At 50.0% G+C, this 19,631-nt stretch overlaps 2 protein-coding genes and 4 non-coding genes across 6 annotated transcripts; 5 read left to right on the forward strand and 1 right to left on the reverse strand.

The window, feature by feature from the left end:
* The first annotated feature begins 5,358 nt into the window (after positions 1-5,358).
* Positions 5,359-8,026, forward strand: RPS8 (ribosomal protein S8). Its single transcript, XM_068539756.1, has 6 exons — positions 5,359-5,454; positions 5,851-5,957; positions 6,427-6,526; positions 6,912-7,087; positions 7,320-7,449; positions 7,866-8,026. The coding sequence occupies exons 1-6, from the start codon at positions 5,451-5,453 to the stop codon at positions 7,973-7,975; spliced, it is 627 nt and encodes a 208-aa protein (XP_068395857.1). The 5' UTR covers positions 5,359-5,450; the 3' UTR covers positions 7,976-8,026.
* LOC137763174 (small nucleolar RNA SNORD55/SNORD39) lies at positions 5,690-5,767 on the forward strand. Its single transcript, XR_011073736.1, has one exon. It is a non-coding gene; the product is annotated as a small nucleolar RNA SNORD55/SNORD39 (small nucleolar RNA).
* LOC137763187 (small nucleolar RNA SNORD46) lies at positions 6,243-6,346 on the forward strand. Its single transcript, XR_011073747.1, has one exon. It is a non-coding gene; the product is annotated as a small nucleolar RNA SNORD46 (small nucleolar RNA).
* On the forward strand, positions 7,148-7,215 carry LOC137763186 (small nucleolar RNA SNORD38). Its single transcript, XR_011073746.1, has one exon. It is a non-coding gene; the product is annotated as a small nucleolar RNA SNORD38 (small nucleolar RNA).
* On the forward strand, positions 7,680-7,748 carry LOC137763185 (small nucleolar RNA SNORD38). Its single transcript, XR_011073745.1, has one exon. It is a non-coding gene; the product is annotated as a small nucleolar RNA SNORD38 (small nucleolar RNA).
* A 3,409-nt stretch (positions 8,027-11,435) lies between the features above and the next one.
* Positions 11,436-14,801, reverse strand: BEST4 (bestrophin 4). Its single transcript, XM_068537934.1, has 9 exons — positions 14,650-14,801; positions 14,463-14,557; positions 13,637-13,870; positions 13,289-13,443; positions 12,806-12,883; positions 12,331-12,516; positions 12,149-12,229; positions 11,883-12,037; positions 11,436-11,709 (listed from the first exon to the last, which is right to left on the reverse strand). The coding sequence occupies exons 1-9, from the start codon at positions 14,799-14,801 to the stop codon at positions 11,436-11,438; spliced, it is 1,410 nt and encodes a 469-aa protein (XP_068394035.1).
* Positions 14,802-19,631: the final 4,830 nt, after the last annotated feature.

The following is a 19,631-nucleotide window of genomic DNA, read 5'->3' on the forward strand; positions in this document are numbered from 1 at the left end:
TTATTATTTTTTATCAGCCTCTTGTCAGCCCCAACTCGTAATCCTGCCTCAGGCAGTTGTGTTGCCCCTGACTTTTTTCTTATAAACACCAGGGGTAGGGCTGTTCAGAGAGTGAGCTTTGAGTGAGATCAAATAAAGACAAGCCCTAAGAATGGAGCTTTTCAGCCAGCTGCCAGGCAGGTCAAATGGTGATAGTTCTTTTGGGATGGGGCTTTTGGGGAGCTCCACACCCATCTGCCCCCTCCACCTACTATTAGGCTGCTGCTTTTCACAAGTACCTTAGCCAGGAGGCTACTGGTTTTCAAAGCTAATGTGGAGCTAGGAGAAGGGGAGGGGATTAGGGCAAATTAAAAAGCAGTAAAGATCACTGAACAAAGTTTTAGCTGTTGTTCTTGAATAAATGCTCCTTGGATTGTTGTAAGTCTTTAGTTAATTTCAGAGTTCTGGAAAAGTTGATTTTGACGATTTTTGCCAGTGTTTTCGTTGCTTTAATGGAGGAGTGGTTTTTCAAAGATCCTTACTCGACCATTCCAGAAGTGCACACCCTTCTCAGGGCTTTTCACACTTGATGTTCCTTCAGACTGGAACCATCAGCTCTTCAAAATATTCCTTTTTTCTTTCAGGTCTCAGTTTACCCCAGGTATCTTGTCACCCCAGAGAAGCAATCTAAGAGCATCTTAACTCAGGTTTGCCCCATGACAGCGCATTATTTCCTTCATAGCATTTATTACAGTCTAAATATCTTGTCTTCTCCAGTAGAGTTTATGCTTCAAGTAAGTTTTTTTTTGGCCGCGCTGCGCAGGCAGTTCCCCAACTGGAGGTTGAACCCAGACCACGCAGTGAAAGCCCAGAATCCTAACCACTAGGCCACCAGGGAACTCCCCAAGTAAGTCTTTCATTGTAAAGATCCTCCGGGGCCTCATACCAATTATTGTTCTTAATTTCTAGTGGCAGTAGTCTGCAGAGATACGTGCCTTTAACCAGCAGCATTCTGTAACCCAGGTGTCAGGCACAAGAGGTTGGACCAATCCCAGGTTTAAGGACTTACAGGGTGAGGAGCTGGTGAAAGGTTAAGGTTGAGGAAGGTAAAGATGCTCATGTGTAGGCACCCAAAAAATGACAAGGGTATTATTAGAGGAAGAGACAGTGAGTCAGGACATAAAATCTTCCAGGCACAAACTGGAGAGAACTAGAATTTATAGGTAAGTTCAATAAAGAGGAGCAGTGACTGTTGTAGTCTTAGATTCAAAGTTTGGTTTTTAGGGAGGATAGAGTAAGAATGGTCTGAAATTGGCAATGAAGACCATGGAGCACACCTGTCTCCTATCTAGAGAACAGCACAGTCATCCTCCACTTGAGAAGGCTGACAAGAGAGAAAATCCCGAAAGAAGTAGATTTATGTTAAAAGGAAACATTCAGAGAAGAGGTTGAAGATATACAGGATTTTTCTGATGAATGACACAGGACACAGAAGATTTTTAGAAAATGAAGAATGGTGGGAGATCGGTTTAAAAAAGATAATATAATACCTATGTCAGGATAAGAGCATGGGTGATAGGTATAATCTGGGTGATGATTTTTTTAAGGTGACTAATGAAAATAGGGACAAAGGCATAATACAATTAATGTTAATGGTCTCAAAGCACATGGAGTGATGGCCTGGCTAGGAGGACAGCAGAAGAGAGGATCTCTCCAGTATCACACAGAATCATAGAGCCCCTGTTTGACTTCTGCTAAAGCAAGAGTAGAGACTTGGAGGGCATGGTGTGGGACACAGAGAACTGTCTTGCTCTGATTTCAAGAACTCCAGAGTCCATCTTGAATACTGCCCCAACAGAGATTCAGATGCATTTATTAGTTTACCTTTCAAGTACATTAAAAAAAAAGGCTCGAGTTCAGGGTTTTTGGGCATGAGCCTTCCATCTTGCGTGGCCCTGCAAGAAACCTTTCTCTGCTCCAAACTCCAACGTTTTGGAATTGTTTGGCCTCACTGTGCATTGGGCGCAGGAATTTGTGTTTGGTTACATCTCTGCTAAAAGAGGACAAAGTACGGACCACAGTGTCTCATGATCTGCAGATGCAGACGACGGTGGTGGCTACAACCCAGAAAAATACTCGGCTCATTTACAGCGCCTCCATGTGAGCAATATGCCACCTACTTCTGCAAGATGTCGAGGTTGTTGAACACCCCAGGTAGCTATAGATTCCACTGCCTCGAATGGGGGACCCCAGGACCGGCTGTTTCCTGCACTACATCCACCCTTACCAGCCCAATGAGTACCTGAAGGCCCTGGTAGCTGTGGGGGAGATTTGCCAAGACTATGACAGTTTTTTGGTGGAATGCTGTGGAAAGTTGGAATTCAAAAATCCCACTGTTTCTACCACATTGAGGTCATCCACAACGCGGAAGAAAGTGGCTCCTAATGTAACTTCCCACAGTGCCTCTAAATTACATACAGACTTTGGGTGAATTGGATCTGGGTAAGGCTTTGCCTTTATATGGAAGTTTGATGTTTTCTCTACTTTTCTGGCATGGTATTGACATGGTGTTTTTTAAAGTAATTTACTTTTTAGTAATTTCAAATGTACAGACAACTTTACAGACATAAAATAAGTCTAATAACTTGATTAAATATATTCCTAAATATTAATGTTGACGTTATTTAAAATGGAATTTTTTTGTTTTTCTGTTTTTTTTTAATTAATTTATTTTTGGCTGTGTTGGGTCTTCGTTGCTGCACGCGGGCTTTCTCTAGTTGCAGCGAGCAGGGGCTACTCTTCCCTGCAGTGCACGGGCTTCTCATTGCAGTGGCTTCTCTTGTTGCGGAGCACGGGCTCTAGGTGCGTGGGCTTCAGTAGTTGTGGCTCGCGGGCTCTAGAGCGCAGGCTCAGTAGTTGTGGCGCACGGGCTTAGTTGCTCCGTGGCATGTGGGATCTTCCCGGACCAGGGCTCGAACCCGTGTCCCCTGCATTGGCAGGCGGATTCTTAACCACTGTGCCACCAGGTAAGTCCTAAAGTGGAATTGTTTTCATAAATTCTTTTTCAGATTACTTATTGCTAGTGTATACATATAAGACAGATTTTTGTGAATTGATATTTTGTCCTATAACTGCTAAATTAGTTGACTAGCTCAAATAATTTTTTGTTGTTATAGGAAGTTTTATAAGATGAAGTTTTATAAGATGATGTGATCTGTGTTCTGTGAATAAACACAGTTTTAATTTTTCCATTCACACATGGATGTCTTTTATTTCTTTCCTCAAGACTCTGGGTAGAACTTCCAGTACACTGTTGAATGACTGTGGTGAAGGCCTGCTTCCTGGCCTTCTTCCTGATTTCAGGAGTAAATCTTTCAGTCTTTAACACTGAGCACGATGTTTGCTGTGGCTTTGTATACTACTCTTTTCCATATTGAATAAATTTCCTTTTATTCCTACTTTGAGTGTTCGTATTATGAAATAGCACTGGGTTTTGATTATAGCTTTTTCTGCAGTAACAACAACAAAATGCTCATGTGATACAGACTAGCTGATGGGGTGGACCACTGGGTTAGGTGGATAGAGGAGTGAGACCATGGTGGGTGGGGGTGGGAATTATCAGTCCCATTCTCTTCCAAGCTTCAGACTCATCTTTCCAACTACTTTAAATACAAAGAATAGCACCTATATGTCCCACAGGCAATTCAAACTCATCCTAAGATTGAACTTTCCAGAAACCTGCCTCTCCTGTGTTCTCTATTAATGGTGGTGTCACCCCACCATTAATGTGTTTTCCCAGGGAAGAAACCTCATGTCACTCTTCTCTCATCCCCTTAATCCAGTCTATCACAAAATCCCATCACCCAACAAATGCCCCTTGAATCCACCTTCTCCTTTTTGTTTTTTTGGGTTTTTTTGGTTCGGTTTGTTTTTTTGGTCGCACCAAGTGGCATGCAGGATCTTAGTTCCCCGACTAGGGATCAAACCCTGCCCCCTTCAATGGAAGCACAGAGTCTTAACCACTGGACCGCCAGGGAAGTCCCCACTTTCTCCTTTTTATGTCCAATGCAATTGCCTTTTCTTTTTCTTGTGCCAAGGGGCTGGGGATGGAGAGACGAATGACATATGTGCACTATATTCTTAAGACCTCAGTCTACTGGGAAAACCCATTGAATACAATGTAAGTAGAACAATAATTTACTCAAATATTTGAGTACCATTCAAATATTTATTGAGTACTTATTAAATGCCAGGCATTATTCTAGGTGTTGGAAATACAGTAGTGAACAACACAGTTCCTACTCTCATGCTTATTATATTTTAGTGGGAAGACAGATAATGAGCATGTAAAAACAATGTTAGTATTGAGTGGGTAGAGAAAAAGGAGTGTTGCTATTTAGAGAGCAGGCGCAGGGACTTCCCTGGTGGCGCAGTGGTTAAGAATCTGCTTGCCAATGCAGGGGACAAGGGTTTGAGCCCTGGTCCGGGAAGATCCCACATGCCGCGGAGCAACTAAGCCCGTGCGCCACAACTACTGAGCCTGCACTCTAGAGCCAGCCCGTGCTCCGCAACAAGAGAAGCCACCGCAATGAGAAGCCAGGACACCACAATAAAGAGTAGCCCCCACTCACCGCAACTAGAGAAAGCCCGCGTGCAGCAAGGGAGACCCAACACAGCCAAAAATAAATAAACTTTAAAAAAAATTGAGTGGTGACACAGACCCTACAGCCCACAAAGGCTACAGTATTAACTTACCCTTTACAAGAAAAGTTTGCTATAGGCGCTCTCCCTAGGCTCCGTTCATTCTGGTAGCTTTGGTTACCATTTATATGCCAACGATCCCCAAAGTAGCACCTTCTGTCCAGATCCCTTCTCTATGGATGGACCAGACATGACCATCCATCTGCCTGTCATTCCCACGTGCGGGAGTCACCAGAGCTCAAAATGAACACGTCCAGACCAGCTCCTACCTCAGCCTACCCTTTCTCACTAAGTGGCACCAATATTCATACAACTGGTCACGTGAGGAATTCGGAATCCTTGACACACCTCCCGCCCCCTAAACCAAACCCTGCAAAACAAAAGCCAAGTCCCCCTCTCGTTTCCACCTCTACTGCCTTCCGCTCTTCTCCAACGCACTCACAGCTCTCATCCAGGACTACAGCAGTAGCTTCTAAAACGGGTCTTTTCAAAACGTAAATAAAACCAGGCAAGCCCCGCCCGAATTGTGCCCTGGGTCTCTCAACCTCCCCCCGAGGCGCGCACAGGTCCGGGCTCTGTTGCACCCCAGCCTGGCCCTCGGCCGAGCTGCAGCGCCCTCTCGACCCTCTCAGGCCCAAGACCTCGGCGCCCCGCCCTCCGACCCAAGGCCGCTCTCTGCGGCGCCCGGAAGATACGTCAAGAGGCGGGGCTACGTTTTACAAACCGAACCGTGACGCTTTCCGTTTTCTCTTTCTAGCCAGCGCCGAGCGATGGGTGAGTGTTTCTGTGTGTTGGGGCCGTGGCTGGGGAACGAGCTCAATCCGGCGCCATCCTGCCTCGCAGCCCAGCCGGGAGCGCGGGCGCCCGGGCCTCGGGCAGCGAGCCTCCGCGAGGAGGGTGATGCTCGGGCTTGGGCCGCCCGGGCCGCTCCGGGGGCCGCAGGGATCGGGGCCGCGAGCGGCACCATCATGGCTGCCGGGATCGGGACGGGAAGGGGTCGGGCCGCACTTGCGTGATGACACCTTGGAAATGCTGTAACCTCCCGACTGCGCTATGGGGGAGCCAACCTTGGAGAGCTGAGCGTGCGGCCACTGGCGCGGGGCGTTGGGCTGGCGGGGCCCGGCCCCGGGCTCCCTGGCTGAGGCTCCCTCCCCCCGCTTCCACACGTAGGCATCTCTCGGGACAACTGGCACAAGCGCCGCAAGACCGGGGGCAAGAGAAAGCCCTACCACAAGAAGCGGAAGTATGAGCTGGGACGCCCCGCTGCCAACACTAAGGTGCGTGCGGGGCCTCACCGCCCGGGAGGTCGCCCACCTGCTCTCCGCGGTCCGCCTGAATCTTTGTGGGGCTCTGCGATTTGCTGTAGGGACTAGGCGGTCTCCTCGCCTTTGCGTGTTGGGTAAATACTGAGAGATTGCATGGTGACAGCTACTGTGTCCTAGTGGTACCTGCAGGGCGCCTGGAGCGAGTGGACTCCTCAGTGATAGTCAGAAACCTGGAATTTTTGTTGCACGGAGAATTAATTTTCAGTGTTTGGAATCAGGCTTTTCCTCTATGGAGGTAACTAGAGTGATGAAGAAGTATCCTTAGGCGTGGTTGTGGCCGTCTTGGTCACCTGTGTGCCACTTGCCAATGCTAGGACTTGTCATAGTTACACTGACTTGTTACCTCCGTCCAGCCCGGGTTCCCTTCCCTCTCTCTAGCTTCTCCTTGATAACCTACTTCCTGTCTCCTTGTGTTTTCTAGATCGGCCCCCGCCGCATACACACAGTCCGTGTGCGGGGAGGCAACAAGAAGTACCGGGCCTTGAGGCTGGACGTGGGGAACTTCTCCTGGGGCTCGGAGTGTGAGTGAGGCCCTGCAGGCATGGGTGGGAACTCAGCACCTAAACCTTTTCTAAGCTTTAGTAAGTGCTTTTAGCAGGAAGTCCATGGCCTGAACCAAGATACTGAAGTTTCTCCTGTTGAAAGACCTTGAGGTTCTGGAGCTTTCTCTCCATCCTGTCCTGTCTCTTAACTCCTGTAGCTTCAGGGATTGGGGCTGAATCTAGAGACTATGTATGTGTGGGTGTCAGCCACATCTGGAAAGATGGGTGTGTGGAAGATGAGCTTATGCCCTATGGCTCTGTAAAGGCTTAGAGTTCCCATCTCCTTAGGCCCTACTAGGGCGCGGGTGGGGGACAGTTGACCTCAGGTTCACATGGCTTGATTCTGAATTTCTCCTGTGAGCAGGTTGTACACGCAAGACAAGGATCATTGATGTTGTCTACAATGCATCCAACAATGAACTGGTCCGTACCAAGACCCTGGTGAAGAACTGCATCGTGCTCATTGACAGCACACCGTACCGACAGTGGTACGAGTCCCACTATGCACTGCCTCTGGGCCGCAAGAAGGGGGCCAAGCTGGTGCGTGTTTGGGGAGCCAACTTCCTGTGGGGGGAGGGGAGGCCGCCCTGATTCCAGCCTTCTTGTGATGAAAACTCTGTCCAGTTCTGCTACTGAAGGGAGAGATGAAAGCCTTTAGTGCTGAGGAAGGTGGCAGGGGCATGGGATATGCAGTGTTCAAGGCTGTGACATTCCTTCCCTGAGAAAGGGTTTGGGGAGGCCCCACTAACCCATGTGTATTTCCTTTATTCAGACTCCTGAGGAGGAAGAGATTTTAAACAAAAAACGATCAAAGAAAATTCAGAAGAAATATGATGAAAGGAAAAAGAATGCCAAAATTAGCAGTCTTCTAGAGGAGCAGTTCCAACAGGGCAAACTTCTTGGTGAGATGGCTTTTGCATTTGGCGGAGGGGGCTTCCCAAGATATGGTGTGCCCTCTGTGGGCTAGAGAGTTTGGTAACAGCACACAAGCACAAATCAGAATATTTGGTCATCCCATTAGTTTGAAGCTGAAATGGAAAATAGTGGGCAGGAGCCCATAGGCCTGAGCTTGGTTTCTGCCTCTGAGTTTCAGGAGTATTCTGAGAAGTCTGTGTCCAGGCTTAGGGGGTTGTCTCAGTGATGAACACTTTGTCCAGTTCTGCTACTGACTTTAAGTGACGATAAAGTATATCTGAGGAGACAGTGGGCTTCATGCCTGCCCCCAGTATACCTGGACCAACATGGACTCTTAAGGGGATACGTAGGTGTGGATAGGGCCACAGTGTCATTTTGCTAAGGACCACATACTCTCTTGCAGCTTGCATCGCCTCAAGACCAGGCCAGTGTGGCCGAGCAGATGGCTATGTGCTAGAGGGAAAGGAGCTGGAGTTCTATCTGAGGAAAATCAAGGCCCGGAAAGGCAAATAAATCCTCTTCTTTCCTATCTTAGCTCATGTTATAAAGGTGTTTATTGTTCTATGCCCTGTGTTTGCGTTCTGAGAATGTTTGATTGTTTGCCACACTGTAGAGTGCCCCAACTCCCTTTGCCTGCCTCCCTTTGCCCAGGTCTATTATGTGCCTTTCTATAGCAGGAGGAACGTTTCTCACCCCTAAGGCTGGGTTACAGTGGCAACAGGGATGTGGCACGCAGGCTGAGGAGAGACTGTATGAGGGAGGCATCCCAGCACGGGGCCCCCAACAGTATTGGGCTGTTGACTGGACCATGATTGGAACCTGAAATCATGCTGCTTCTGTAAGGTTCTCTTAGAGACCCTGTGTGCAGACCTTGGTTTTAGGGGTTTATTTCAGGTTCACGGATGGTCTAGAAACCTTGAAATTGTGTTCCAGATTTCTGCGTTGTTGAACAGGTTATACACATTTACATAGTCTGTATCTTGTCAGCTTTTGGATGTCTTTCTGAAGTTAATTTTCTCTTGAACCCTAATCCTTTCTCCTCTCATTACTCAAAAGTATGTAAAATTACCAGTGATGGCTGCTGAATCTCTAAGGGTCAGCTCTTGTCTTCAGTTTAGCTACATTGTTGTCTGTCATCAACTTTTAAAAGTGGTTTAAGCTCCATCTTTCTAACTAGCCCAGACCTACTTGACACCTGCATTTGGATATCATAATCGGACTCTAAAAAGGTCACCGTGTTCAAAACTGATCACGTTCTTCAGCTTTCCCATTTCAAACAGTTTCTCAATTATTTGATTGCAGCAAATAGTGGTCTTCATATGACAACATAAATCTTAGGTGATCCTTGGGTCATAACTCCCACATCTAATGTCACCACATCTTGTTGCTTCAACCTTTAACACCACCTCTACTGTTCTGGTCACATCTCTGCATCCTACTTGCTCTTCTGTTGTCCCCAACGCAATCCCAGCTATCAGTGATCATTTTAAAAGATAAGATATTTTTTTTACAGGACATCCCATCTCAAAATTCCTACCAGATGGTATGGAACTCAGTGGGACGCGGTCCCTTCTATAGTGACTGCCATCCTGGCCTTACTGAACATATGTTCACTTACTATTCCCTGTGTTGGGAATACTTTCCATCATATACCCACATTGCTTATTCCTTCCAGGTCTTTGTTCTGTTAGTCTAGTGAGTTCTTCCCTGATCACAGGATTTTAAATTGCACTCCCCTCCATGCCATATCCTTTGCCCCTGTTTTTTCTCCTTATCCCTTAATTTGGCATAAATTTTGCTCATTTTATTTGCTTGTCTTTTTTTTGCCCTCTATTAGAATATATCTCCAGGAGAACAGGAATATGTTTCCTGCGGCATCTCCAGTACCTGGAAAGGTACATGGCAATATACCAAGCACTCAAATATGTGCTTAAGTTAATGAGTTCTAAAGAAAAAAGATTTTATCCAATTTAAAGTTGTTGGAAAGCACATGTCTTAAGAGCTAAAGAAGTACAAAATCTAATTGGTCCATCACCTTGGCTAAATTGCAGACTTCTGTGAATAGACGTTTGGGAAAGGTGAACCCCCTTTTCTAGTACAAAAACTTAAGGACAAAAAGTCAGTCCGGTCCTCTAAAACCTTACCATTGGCTCTGGGGAGACCTGGCCTTGGCCTTCCCACCCAGTGATCTTCCCTTACCATCTGAACATTAGCTGATGTTTGCTGAGCTGTGTGTTGGGCATGGCACAGCAACACTTTGCCTTCATCTTCTAATTTGAGCTCTACAAGGCGTTGATGTTTATTCCTCTCCTTCTTCACCACTAGTCAGTCCATAGGATAAGGGGTTCTTTTTCTTTTTCTTTTTTTTTTTTTAAATTTGCACTGTATCTTCATGACTTTTTTTTTTTTTTTTTTTTTTTTTTACTTATGGCTGTGTTGGGTCTTCGTTTCTGTGCGAGGGCTTTCTCCAGCTGCGGCAAGCGGAGGCCACTCTTCATTGCGGTGTGTGGTCCTCTCACTGTCACGGGCCTCTCTTGTTGCGGAGCACAGGCTCCAGACGCGCAGGCTCAGTAATTGTGGCTCACGGGCCCAGCTGCCCCGCGGCACGTGGGATCCTCCCAGACCAGGGCTCGAACCCGTGTCCCCTGCGTTGGCAGGCAGATTCTCAACCACTGCGCCACCAGGGAAGCCCAAGGGGTTCTTTTTCTAAAGAGCCTTGAATTCATCAACTATCCATCTCCACTGCCCTCATAGATGACCATTCTCACCCTGGAGCAAGGCTACCTCCTCTGTAGACCCAGCAAAACACCTCAGGTGCCTTCTGAGTGAATGGTGACCACAAGGTGCTTTGTCTTCACAGTATAGATTTGTCGACCAAGGCTGAGAAAAATTCAGTATCCCCTGTCACCCAGCAGGAAAGTAGAAGCCAGCACTATAATCCTGTCAGTCGACAGGAGGCTGCGCGTCCTCGCAACCTCTACCTACACTCTTCATGCCTCCCTTTGAATTCTGGCATTTGTCCTTCCTTTGGCCTTAATGTTCAGTTTTGGCATTCGCCAATTTCTTTAGTGGTGGCTGAGCTTAGAAGGCAGGAATCTTAGAGAAACTCAGTTTAGCAGCAACTCTAATATAGTGCTCTGTGGGGCTGTTTTCCACAATGCCCCCTCTTATTACCATCAGCTGAGTACTGCGGTCCTACTGCAGAGATGGACCTGCAGCTTTCACCCCTTAAACTGTCCTTTCTCCCTGTTTGGTTGGTGGGAGCAGAGAAGGGCTTGGTTCAGATGCTGGAAGTCTAGGCTGGGTGGTGTATGACTACCCTCACGTCTCAGTTGAATCAGCTTCAGGGCAGACTCTCAAACCCTCATCTTTAGTCCATTGGCAGAGCATGCCAATTCAGTTTTAAGCAATTTTAATTGCACAATAATAAATGAATATATTTTCATTGTAAACAAAAAATTGAATATGACAGATGAAGCAAAAGTGCCCCAGCACACACTTTGACCCCTCATCAGAGTGAGGTTATCAGAATAAGGTATATCCTAAACATCTTTTTATGTGACTGAAATTGTGATCCCTGGGGCAGCAGCAGCAGCATTCCCTGGGAACTTATTAGAAATGCAAATTCTTGACCCCATCCTAGATTTAATGAATCAAACGCTGGGAGTCATACCCAAAACTTTTTAACCAGCCCTTCAGTGATACTGATGCTCCCTCAAGAACCGGCCTAGCCCCACATTGTGGAGGAAATTAATCGTGCGCCTGGGCTCTAGTCCTCTATACCTCGCCTCTTGTGTCCTAGCTTCACCTCCCCCAAGCCAAAGTGGACGCATTCCTAACTCTGGTTCAGGCTCTTCTGCCCTCTCAAGGGTCGTCCCTAAGTGCTCCGGCTTAGGGTGCATGGAAGTGCTGCTCTAATAGCTCCGGAGGACCTAGGGGAGGCAGCCGGATGGCCCGGCCCTGCTGCCTCTGCTCAGGGCTCCTGGGCCTCGTCCCCTGACCCCAACGCCTCCTCCTCGATGCGGTCCGCGGCTTCGAGGTCGCCGCCCTCCTCGGCACGGAAGCGCAGCAGGTGAGGGGTCCGGGGGGCTCCTCGGACGCGGCCGAAGCTCCGGAGGCTGATGGCTGGCGAGGGCGCTCCTACGCCCAGGAAGCGGCTGAGCAGCGGGGTCTGTGCGGCGGTCACCGGCCGGGCTGGCCCAGGGGACGTCTCCACCTGCAGGCTCTGCTCAGGGTCGTCGCTAACGCTGCAGGTGGGTGGGAGGGCGGTGTGAACGAGCCTCTGGCAGCCGGGGGACCGGCTCCCCAGAGTGGGGCCCGGGGCAGGAGGGACCGAGTCCTGGGCATCCCAGAGGGTGGGTGGGGAACTGGTGCCCATGTGCTGACTCAGGTCCTGCCTGGGCCTTCGTGGGCCACTCACCGCAGGTTGAAGGTGGAACCCAGGAAGGAAGGCCGCAGCGACTCGGCCACAGTGGCCACAGTGTAGGGCGGCTGCGCCGAGTCCTCATCCCAATATGGGTCCTTCTCCGCAGGAGGCAGGTTCTGGTACATGTCATCCACGGAGAGCAGGGACACCTGGGGCGGGCAGCGGGTCACAAGGATCCCCCTCTCCTGCATACCTGGGCTGAGAGCTGGCAGGGAGGGAGAGCCCGACTGCCAGTGAGCTGCCACCAGACCCCTAATCACCTGCAAGTTGCGGTCTATAAGCTTGTTGGTTTCAAAGTCGTCATCATCCTCACCAAAGGGATTGATGATCTGTTCTGCCACCTGCAGGTGATGAGAGTGTTTTCTGGGCTCAGAGCCCTATTTTCTAACCCCAGAGTTGGGGTGGGCCCTGGGCCCGTGTCTTGACCACCCGAAGTGCCCACCTTGAGCCAGCCAGCATAGAAGAAGAACTGCAGCAGAGTGGTGAGAGGCACGTACATGTCCAGGTCCCCCAGGGCTGGCCCTGGCTCCAGAGGCTCCCGAGGTTTCGCAGCCCCTGCCTCTGACTCCACGAACTGGCGGCCAACCAGGGAGAGGGCAAAGAAGGAGTATACTGCTATGGTCACCACCTGGAGAAAGGGAAGACAGCCTAAGTGGGGCAGGGAGAAATGCCGCCCCTGCCCCGAGGGCCAGTGGCAGATCTAATAATAGTTAAAACATGTAGCAAGGTGTGGCAGCACCAGATAGGAGGGGATCATCTTAGTGGGGGGTCCAGGGAGGCTTTGAAGATGAGCCTGTGGCTGTTGAGTGTCTCACTGGACCAAACCGCCCCAGAGCAGGTACCATCTCTAATTCTCAGTGTCACACAGCACAGGACATACAGTAGGCACTGGGACTGGGGAGGTGAGAGGCAGTTACTTGGGTGTAGACAAGGGGGATGCTGATCCAGTCATAGTGGAACAGCATGCTGCACTTGGCCCGGTACTTGTTCAGCTCCTGGTGGAACAGCAAGAAGAGGAAGTCAGTGGAGGCGAGGAAGGAAGAATGGGGAGGGGACAGGGGAGCCCAGCACACGTTAGGCCTGGGCCAGGTCTAGAGGCTCATTCTGCTTTCAGAGGTGTTGTCAGGCTGGAGTGACTGTGATGGAAAGCAGTTTAGCAAAGTAACTGCAAGGACAGAGCCTGGAGCCAGGTCTGAGGATGATTCTCAGCTCCACTAACTAGCTGTGTGACTTGAGCAAGTTTCTTTTCACTCTGTGCCTCAGTTTCCTCATTTCTTCACACTTGCAACAGTGTGCTGTACATAATTGGCACCATGTAAGTGTTAAGCACTAAAATCATTATTCCAGTTTGCAAAACTAGGGGGAGGAGGGCAGATGGGCCTGGTCCTAGGCTGACTCACTTCCAGGAGCAGGCAGAGAGCAATGTCATCACGGATTCGCCCATCCCTCCGGGCCTGGGCTGCCAGGTTGGTGAACCAGACGCAGGGGACCCAGTACTTATTGAAGTCAGATTTCAGGCTCTCAAACTTTTTCCTCTCTTCCTGGGACATGAAACCTGCAGGGATGAAGTGAGAGGGATGAAGACTCATCCTTGTCCCCAGGGACTCACCGCCTTGGGGCCCTGGAGCTCCCCCTAGTGGTCAAACCTCCCCTCCCAGGAGGCCCGCGGGGCAGGTCCGGTCCCGGCCGCTCCAGGGCTCCCCCAGCGCGGCACCTGCGGCACCTGCGTCTGGCTGTGGGCCGCGCACCTGCGTCCACCACGTGCTCCATGGTGGGGAAGCGCTTGAGCACGCGGGTGCTGACCGAGCGCAGCACCAGTACCGACGCCAGGTTGGCGTAGCGGATGAGGGTGCGGCGCAGCAGGCGGCCGCGCTGGTCCACGCCGTGCACGCTGGCCGAGATGACGCACATCAGCTGGTCCGGCAGCGGGATGCTTGTGTACTGGGCCCACCAGCGGTTCACCACCAAGGTCACGTAGAAACCTGGTCACCGTCATGGGTAGGGGGGACGGGAAGGCAAGATGGAGGGCTCGGGAGTCAGCGTGTCCTACCCCCACCCAGAGCACGTGGTCCAGGCCAGGTGGAACCAAGGCAGGGGGAAGGACACATTGGCTCCAGCGCCCTGCCTCTCTGTCAGGGGAACAGCCTCTTCCTCTTGGTCCCTCCCTGATGTACCAAACCAGGCAGGGAGGAAGAAGAGTGCAAACCTCCTCAAGCAGAAGAGAAATGATGGTTCAAGTCCAGGCAATGGTTAACTCTGAGCCCTGCTTCACATGGGGGTCGGGAGGGAGGTGTCACCTCTCTCCAGTTCTCCTCCAGTACCCAGAGGGTTGTGAAGCCAGCAGGTGGCTTGGGCCTTGTTTGGAGTGAGGGTCCAGCACGTGATAGGCAGGGCCTAGTCCTCTGGAAATCCTGGACCCCGCACGCAGCTCCCATGCCTGCTGAGCCTGCTCTGGTTGCCCTCCAGGCGGTTCCGCTGGGGTAATTCTGACCCTCAGAGCTAGCAACCCAACCCAAAGGTCAGGAAAGATGGTTAGGAGGCTACAAGGGAGAACCCCTGGTCCTTTGAACTTACCCAGTACAAAGGACAAGGGGATGAGCTCCGCAGAGCGATTGCAGTATCGGGCCACCTGAGCATACACAAGCCTCTGCTCCTGGGTCAGCAACAGGCTGGGGAATGTCAGGTGAGGCCAGGGTTAGAGGGAGGTAGGTAGCCTAGTCACCCGCAGGCCAGCCCTGAGACCCTGCCCTCACCCTCGCACCGGTAGGTGATGCTGAGCAGAGCATACAGGGCGATGAATAGGAGGAACTCCTTGTAGAGGAGCTTGTAGATGCTTCCCCTCCAACGGAGAAGCAAGCCAGAGAAGCCTCCGAAGCGGGCCTCCGCCACTTTGAGGGTGTATGAAACCGTCATGGTGCTGGGGGCCTGGGGCAGAAGGTCACAAGAGCTGCTCCCAGAGCTGTCCTTCTCCCCCAGCAAACCTTCTCCTTAGCTTGCCTTCTCATCACCCACCTTAGATCCCCAGGCAACCTTCCTTCAACTCTGGTCATCCCCCACCCCAGCCTTCACCCTGTGTCAGTAGACAAGGGGGAGGAAGCTGCAGAGCAGACAGAGCACACCCCCACCCTCTAGAACTCAGTGGTGTGTGGGTCAAACCAGGATGAGGTGGGGCAAGAGGGAGCTGAGGTCTACACCCTCTCATGCATGAAGCTTCCCCAAGCTCCTCTTCCACTTGCAGGGCTAGGAGTAACCAGGTCCTGAACTGCTGAGGACAGGAGATCCAACTCTAGCCCAGACCCACACACCTTGGAGTCTTGCTCTCGAAGCTGATAGCTGGTCTCTTAAGGCCCAGGGCACTCTCACCCGCACCCCACATCTACTTACCTGCTCTGGACGGCAGCCTGTGCTGAGGAAGGGGAACTGGGCTAACCTTCACCCCACAGCACTTAAGTACCTCCTGGGCCCATAAAGTTTGGCTGGACTGAGGTTATCGTTGATGGATTGAGGCTGTCACCCAGCTTTCCCTGGTGCTGGGAACTGGATGTGTCTCCCTATGCCTGCAGGGCTGGGCTGGCCTTTGAGTGTCATAAATGCCATCATCATTGACCCCACAGTTCACACCATGTCCTTGAAGCCAGGGTGACAGGAATTACTGTCCCAGCTCCAGGTGAGAAGACAGATGCATGATTAAGTGTTATAACAGCTGCTGATCGCAGAGCACTGACTAAGTGACAGGCACTGTGCCAAACACCACTACATCAAACCTCTGACCTGTCCTGGGAAGCTCCTTCCCCCACACTGTGAGCTGGTTCTCAATGCAAGTGTTTTCTGAAGAGAGGAAGCATGGAGAGGTGGTTAGGAGCACAAGCTGGAGAGTCAGACAAACTTGGGTTTGAATTCTAGCTCTCTGTAACCTTGTCCAAGATACCTAATTTCTCTGAACCTCAGTTTCCTCCTCTGCAAAACAGGATCAATAACTCCTTCCTCACAGGGCAGTTGGTAATATTCAGAGAAACAATGCCTTGGAGCCTGGAGCATGCAGGCATTTATCCTGGGCGGCTGTTACCATGAAAAGCCAAGTCTTTTCCCTTTGGTTGCCACCTACTGGTCCATCCACTGTTTGCATCCCAGAACCAGGCAATCCTGCAGAGACAGAGTCAGAGACCTTTCCCCTGATGCCTGTCCTGCCTGTCCCCGAGCCAAACAGTGCCAGGCCTGGCTTTTAATCTGGGTATAAGGCCTCTGAGATGCCCCCCACTTCCACCTGCCATCACCAGCCTCTGGCCTCACTCCTTTTCACTGCTCCTTTGAGGTCCTTTCTTGCATCAGTTAATCATACTGGCCTATAATCCATCTACACAGAGATCTCCCCTCCAGCCCATGAGACCCTTGAGGACAGGATTGCATCGGATTCATCTCAGTAAAGCTGGGGAGGACTTGAACCCAGGCAGGCTTTTCTTTTCTTTTCTCTTTCTTTCCTTTTTATTTTATTTTTAAAATTTTTATTGGAGTATAGTTGATTTACAATATTGTGTTATTTTTTGCTGTACAGCAAAGTGAATCAGTTATACATATATCCACTCTTTTTTAGATTCTTTTCCCATATAGGCCATTACAGAGAATTGAGGAGTTCCCTGTGTTATACAGTAGGTTCTTATTAGTTATCTATTTTATATATAGTAGTGTGTCTATGTCAATCCCAATCTCCCAATTTTAACCCCCCCCATCCCCTTGGTTTTCTACATCTGTGACTCTACTTCTGTTTTGTAACTAAGTTCATTCGTACCCTTTTTTAGATTCCACATATAAGCGATATCATATGATATTTGTCTTTCTGTGTCTGACTTCACTCAGTATGACAATCTCTAGGTCTATCCATGTGGCTGCAAATGGCATTATTTCATTCTTTTTTATGGCTGAGTAATATTCCATTTTATGTATGTAATACATCTTTATCCAGTCCTCTGTCGATGGACATTGCTTCCATGTCTTGGCTATTGTAAATAGGGCTGCAATGAACATTGGGGTGCATGTATCTTTTAACCTGAGGGGTCCCCCTCCCCACTTTTTATAAGAAACTCCCTGGATGAGCAAGGTCTGGAAGTCAACTCATGGCCTGACAAGTTATGTTCTCCTTCCAGGGCCCAGGTGAGATGTCCATATGTGGAAAGAACAGGACTCCATGTGTGTGTCCTGGAGGTCTGGAAGACCCAGGACCTGACCTGGGAAGGGCAAGATACCAGCTCTGGGGCCTCAGCTATCTTGGCCGTGCATCCCCTTCCCAAGCTCTGATCTGTGGCTTTTCTAGAGCATTCTGGGCTGCTTACCACTTAAAGAGTCTCTGGTACCTGGGAAGCCAGGCCCTGGGACTGGGGGAGCTCAGGCCCTGAAGTCCTGGTAGCTTCTCTCTGACAGTGCTCCCTGAGGGTAGCCCAGCTGGCTGCATTTCAGTCCTCAGCCCCCATCCCCATCTGAGGCCCCCTCACATCTGCCTGTTACCAACTCTCTGGATCCCTGGGCTGTGAATTTCCCACAGAGCTGTGGGTAAAGGTACAGAACCTGAAGGCTTGCCCCAGGAGGGAGCAGTCCCCAGGCCCCACCCAGCCCCTCCTTCCTCAGTCACTTTATCTCCCTTCCCAGCTGCTGTCAGGTCCCTTTGGTTTATGGTCCAGGAGAGGGAACCACGCCACCTGTAAATCATTTTTCCCACCCTTCTTTATCCTCCTCTGGCTCTTGCCTCTCCTTCTCTTCCAGTCCTAACCACCAATGCCCACTCCCCTCGTCACAGCCGAGAGCTGTATGTATGACTTGGCAGTTTACAGCATGGAGTCTGGAGCCAGACCGCCCAGATTTTTAAATCCGGACTTCACTGTGCACTACCTTTGTGACCTTGACCTTGAGCAAACTGTTTAACCTCTCTGTCCTTAATTTCCCCTTGGGGAAACCGAATGATAGTACCTATCTCACAGAGTTGTTGTGACTATTAAATGAATTAATATTTATAAAGCGCTTGGTAAGCATGAAATGCTACTGTAGCTATTAGCATCTCTCTTCTTTTTGGTCCAGCTCTTTTACTTCCACCTCTGCCACCACCAAGGACACCTGAGATCTCCTTATTGCTGAATCCAGTAGGCCCCTCCTGAGTCCTAACCTTACTTGGTATCTTTCATTCTTGAAAGACTCCCTTGACCTCTATGACCTGATACTGTCAAGAGATTCTGACTCTGAGCTGCCAAGGGGCAAGGAGTGTGGGATACGTGCTCAACTAGCAGTGGGCCTGAGAGCATCCTCTGGGGGATGGAGACCCAGAGAGCTCAGAAAAACCTCAGCTTGGGCAGGGGTTGTGAGAGTCTTGGGGGGAGGAGAAAGGGCACTAGTAAGAGGGACAGGGAGACACAGAGTAGTATAGGAGGACAGATGCAAGGTCAGAGAACTATGGCTCTGAGAAAACTCAGGCAGGGGAATTTCCTGGCAGTCCTAGCAGTCCAGGACTCCGTGCTTCCACTGCAGGGGGCACGGGTTCGATCCCTGGTTGGGGAACTAAGATCCCACATACCACGCAGCCAAAAAAAAGAGAAAAAGTCAGGCAATGATGAATAGTGGAGTCAGACATCTTGGGTTCAGATCTTGGCTCTGCCCCTTGGTAGCTGCATATGACCTTGGGCAAGAGGCTTAGCCCCATGAGCCTCGGTTTCCTCATCTGTGAAATGGGGATAATAATCACATCCACATCATAAGGTTACTGTGAGCAGTCCAGAAGATAAATGCTTAGCTCCATGCCTGGTATGTGGCAGGTGCATAAGATCCCTTAATGGCAGCATATATTACACTGAGGGAGGAGGCAGAACAGGCTGCCAGCCCCTCCAGTTACAGCATCAGGAGGATGTCCTCCTGATGCCCTGGCTCCCGAAGGAGGGCTCAGGAGCCTTGTTAACCTCCCAAGGGGAGGAGCCAGTGATGGTAACAGAATATGCCACCCCAAAATATGCCACTCTGGCATATTGATTATTTTGAGCTGTAGGCACTTGAAAAACAGCAAATGCAGGGAGAGGCTTTCTCTGAACTCCTCTTATCTGCCTAAAGACACAGAGCCTCCAAAAGGAACTCAATGGTCATAAATCCCCTTCCTGGGAGTTTCATCTCATATCACAGGAGAGGAAATTAGAATTCTATATCATATCCAGTCCACTTTTGTCATAAACTATCATACCTCCCATTCATTCTTCTAAGGGCCCATTCATCTCTCCTAGAAATTATTTACTCTCCCCTAAGAAGCCTACATTCCCCTCCCCCTTTCTCTACTCAGATGTTACTTATTTTTAAAAATTTATTTATTTTATTTTTGGCTGCGTTGGGTGTTCGTTGCTGCACGCAGACTTTCTCTAGTTGCGGCGAGTGGTGGCTACTCTTCGTTGCAGTGCACAGGCTTCTCATTGCGGTGGCTTCTGTTGTTGCAGAGCACAGGCTCTAGGCGTGTGGGCTTCAGTAGCTGTGGCACGTAGGCTCAGTAGTTGTGGCTCGCGGGCTTAGTTGCTTCGCAGCATGTGGCGCCTTCCCCAGCCAGGGCTTGAACCCGTGTCCCCTGCATTGGCAGGCAGATTCTTAACCACTGTGCCAGCAGGAAAGCCTACTCAGATGGTATTTAGGCCTAAATTCTAAGCCACATGGGAGAGTTATCCATTTTTCCCTGGATATCTCCCATGTATACATAAGCTCTACGTGTTAATAAACTTGCTTTTTGTT

The sequence above is a fragment of the Eschrichtius robustus genome, chromosome 3 (genome assembly GCF_028021215.1).
Source record: "Eschrichtius robustus isolate mEscRob2 chromosome 3, mEscRob2.pri, whole genome shotgun sequence".
NCBI classification, from domain to species: domain Eukaryota; kingdom Metazoa; phylum Chordata; class Mammalia; order Artiodactyla; family Eschrichtiidae; genus Eschrichtius; species Eschrichtius robustus.

Excerpts from the sequence above, each read along its gene's own strand:
- RPS8 (XM_068539756.1), top strand. Across the intron at positions 5,958-6,426 it reads GCCCCGCTGCCAACACTAAG|ATCGGCCCCCGCCGCATACA; the intron begins GTGCGTGCGGGG and ends TGTGTTTTCTAG. Across the intron at positions 7,088-7,319 it reads GCAAGAAGGGGGCCAAGCTG|ACTCCTGAGGAGGAAGAGAT; the intron begins GTGCGTGTTTGG and ends TCCTTTATTCAG.
- BEST4 (XM_068537934.1), bottom strand. The coding sequence starts at position 14,801 with ATGACGGTTTCATACACCCTCAAAGTGGCGGAGGCCCGCTTCGGAGGC. Across the intron at positions 12,517-12,805 it reads TCCCCCTTGTCTACACCCAA|GTGGTGACCATAGCAGTATA; the intron begins GTAACTGCCTCT and ends CCCTTTCTCCAG. Across the intron at positions 12,230-12,330 it reads TCTATGCTGGCTGGCTCAAG|GTGGCAGAACAGATCATCAA; the intron begins GTGGGCACTTCG and ends CATCACCTGCAG.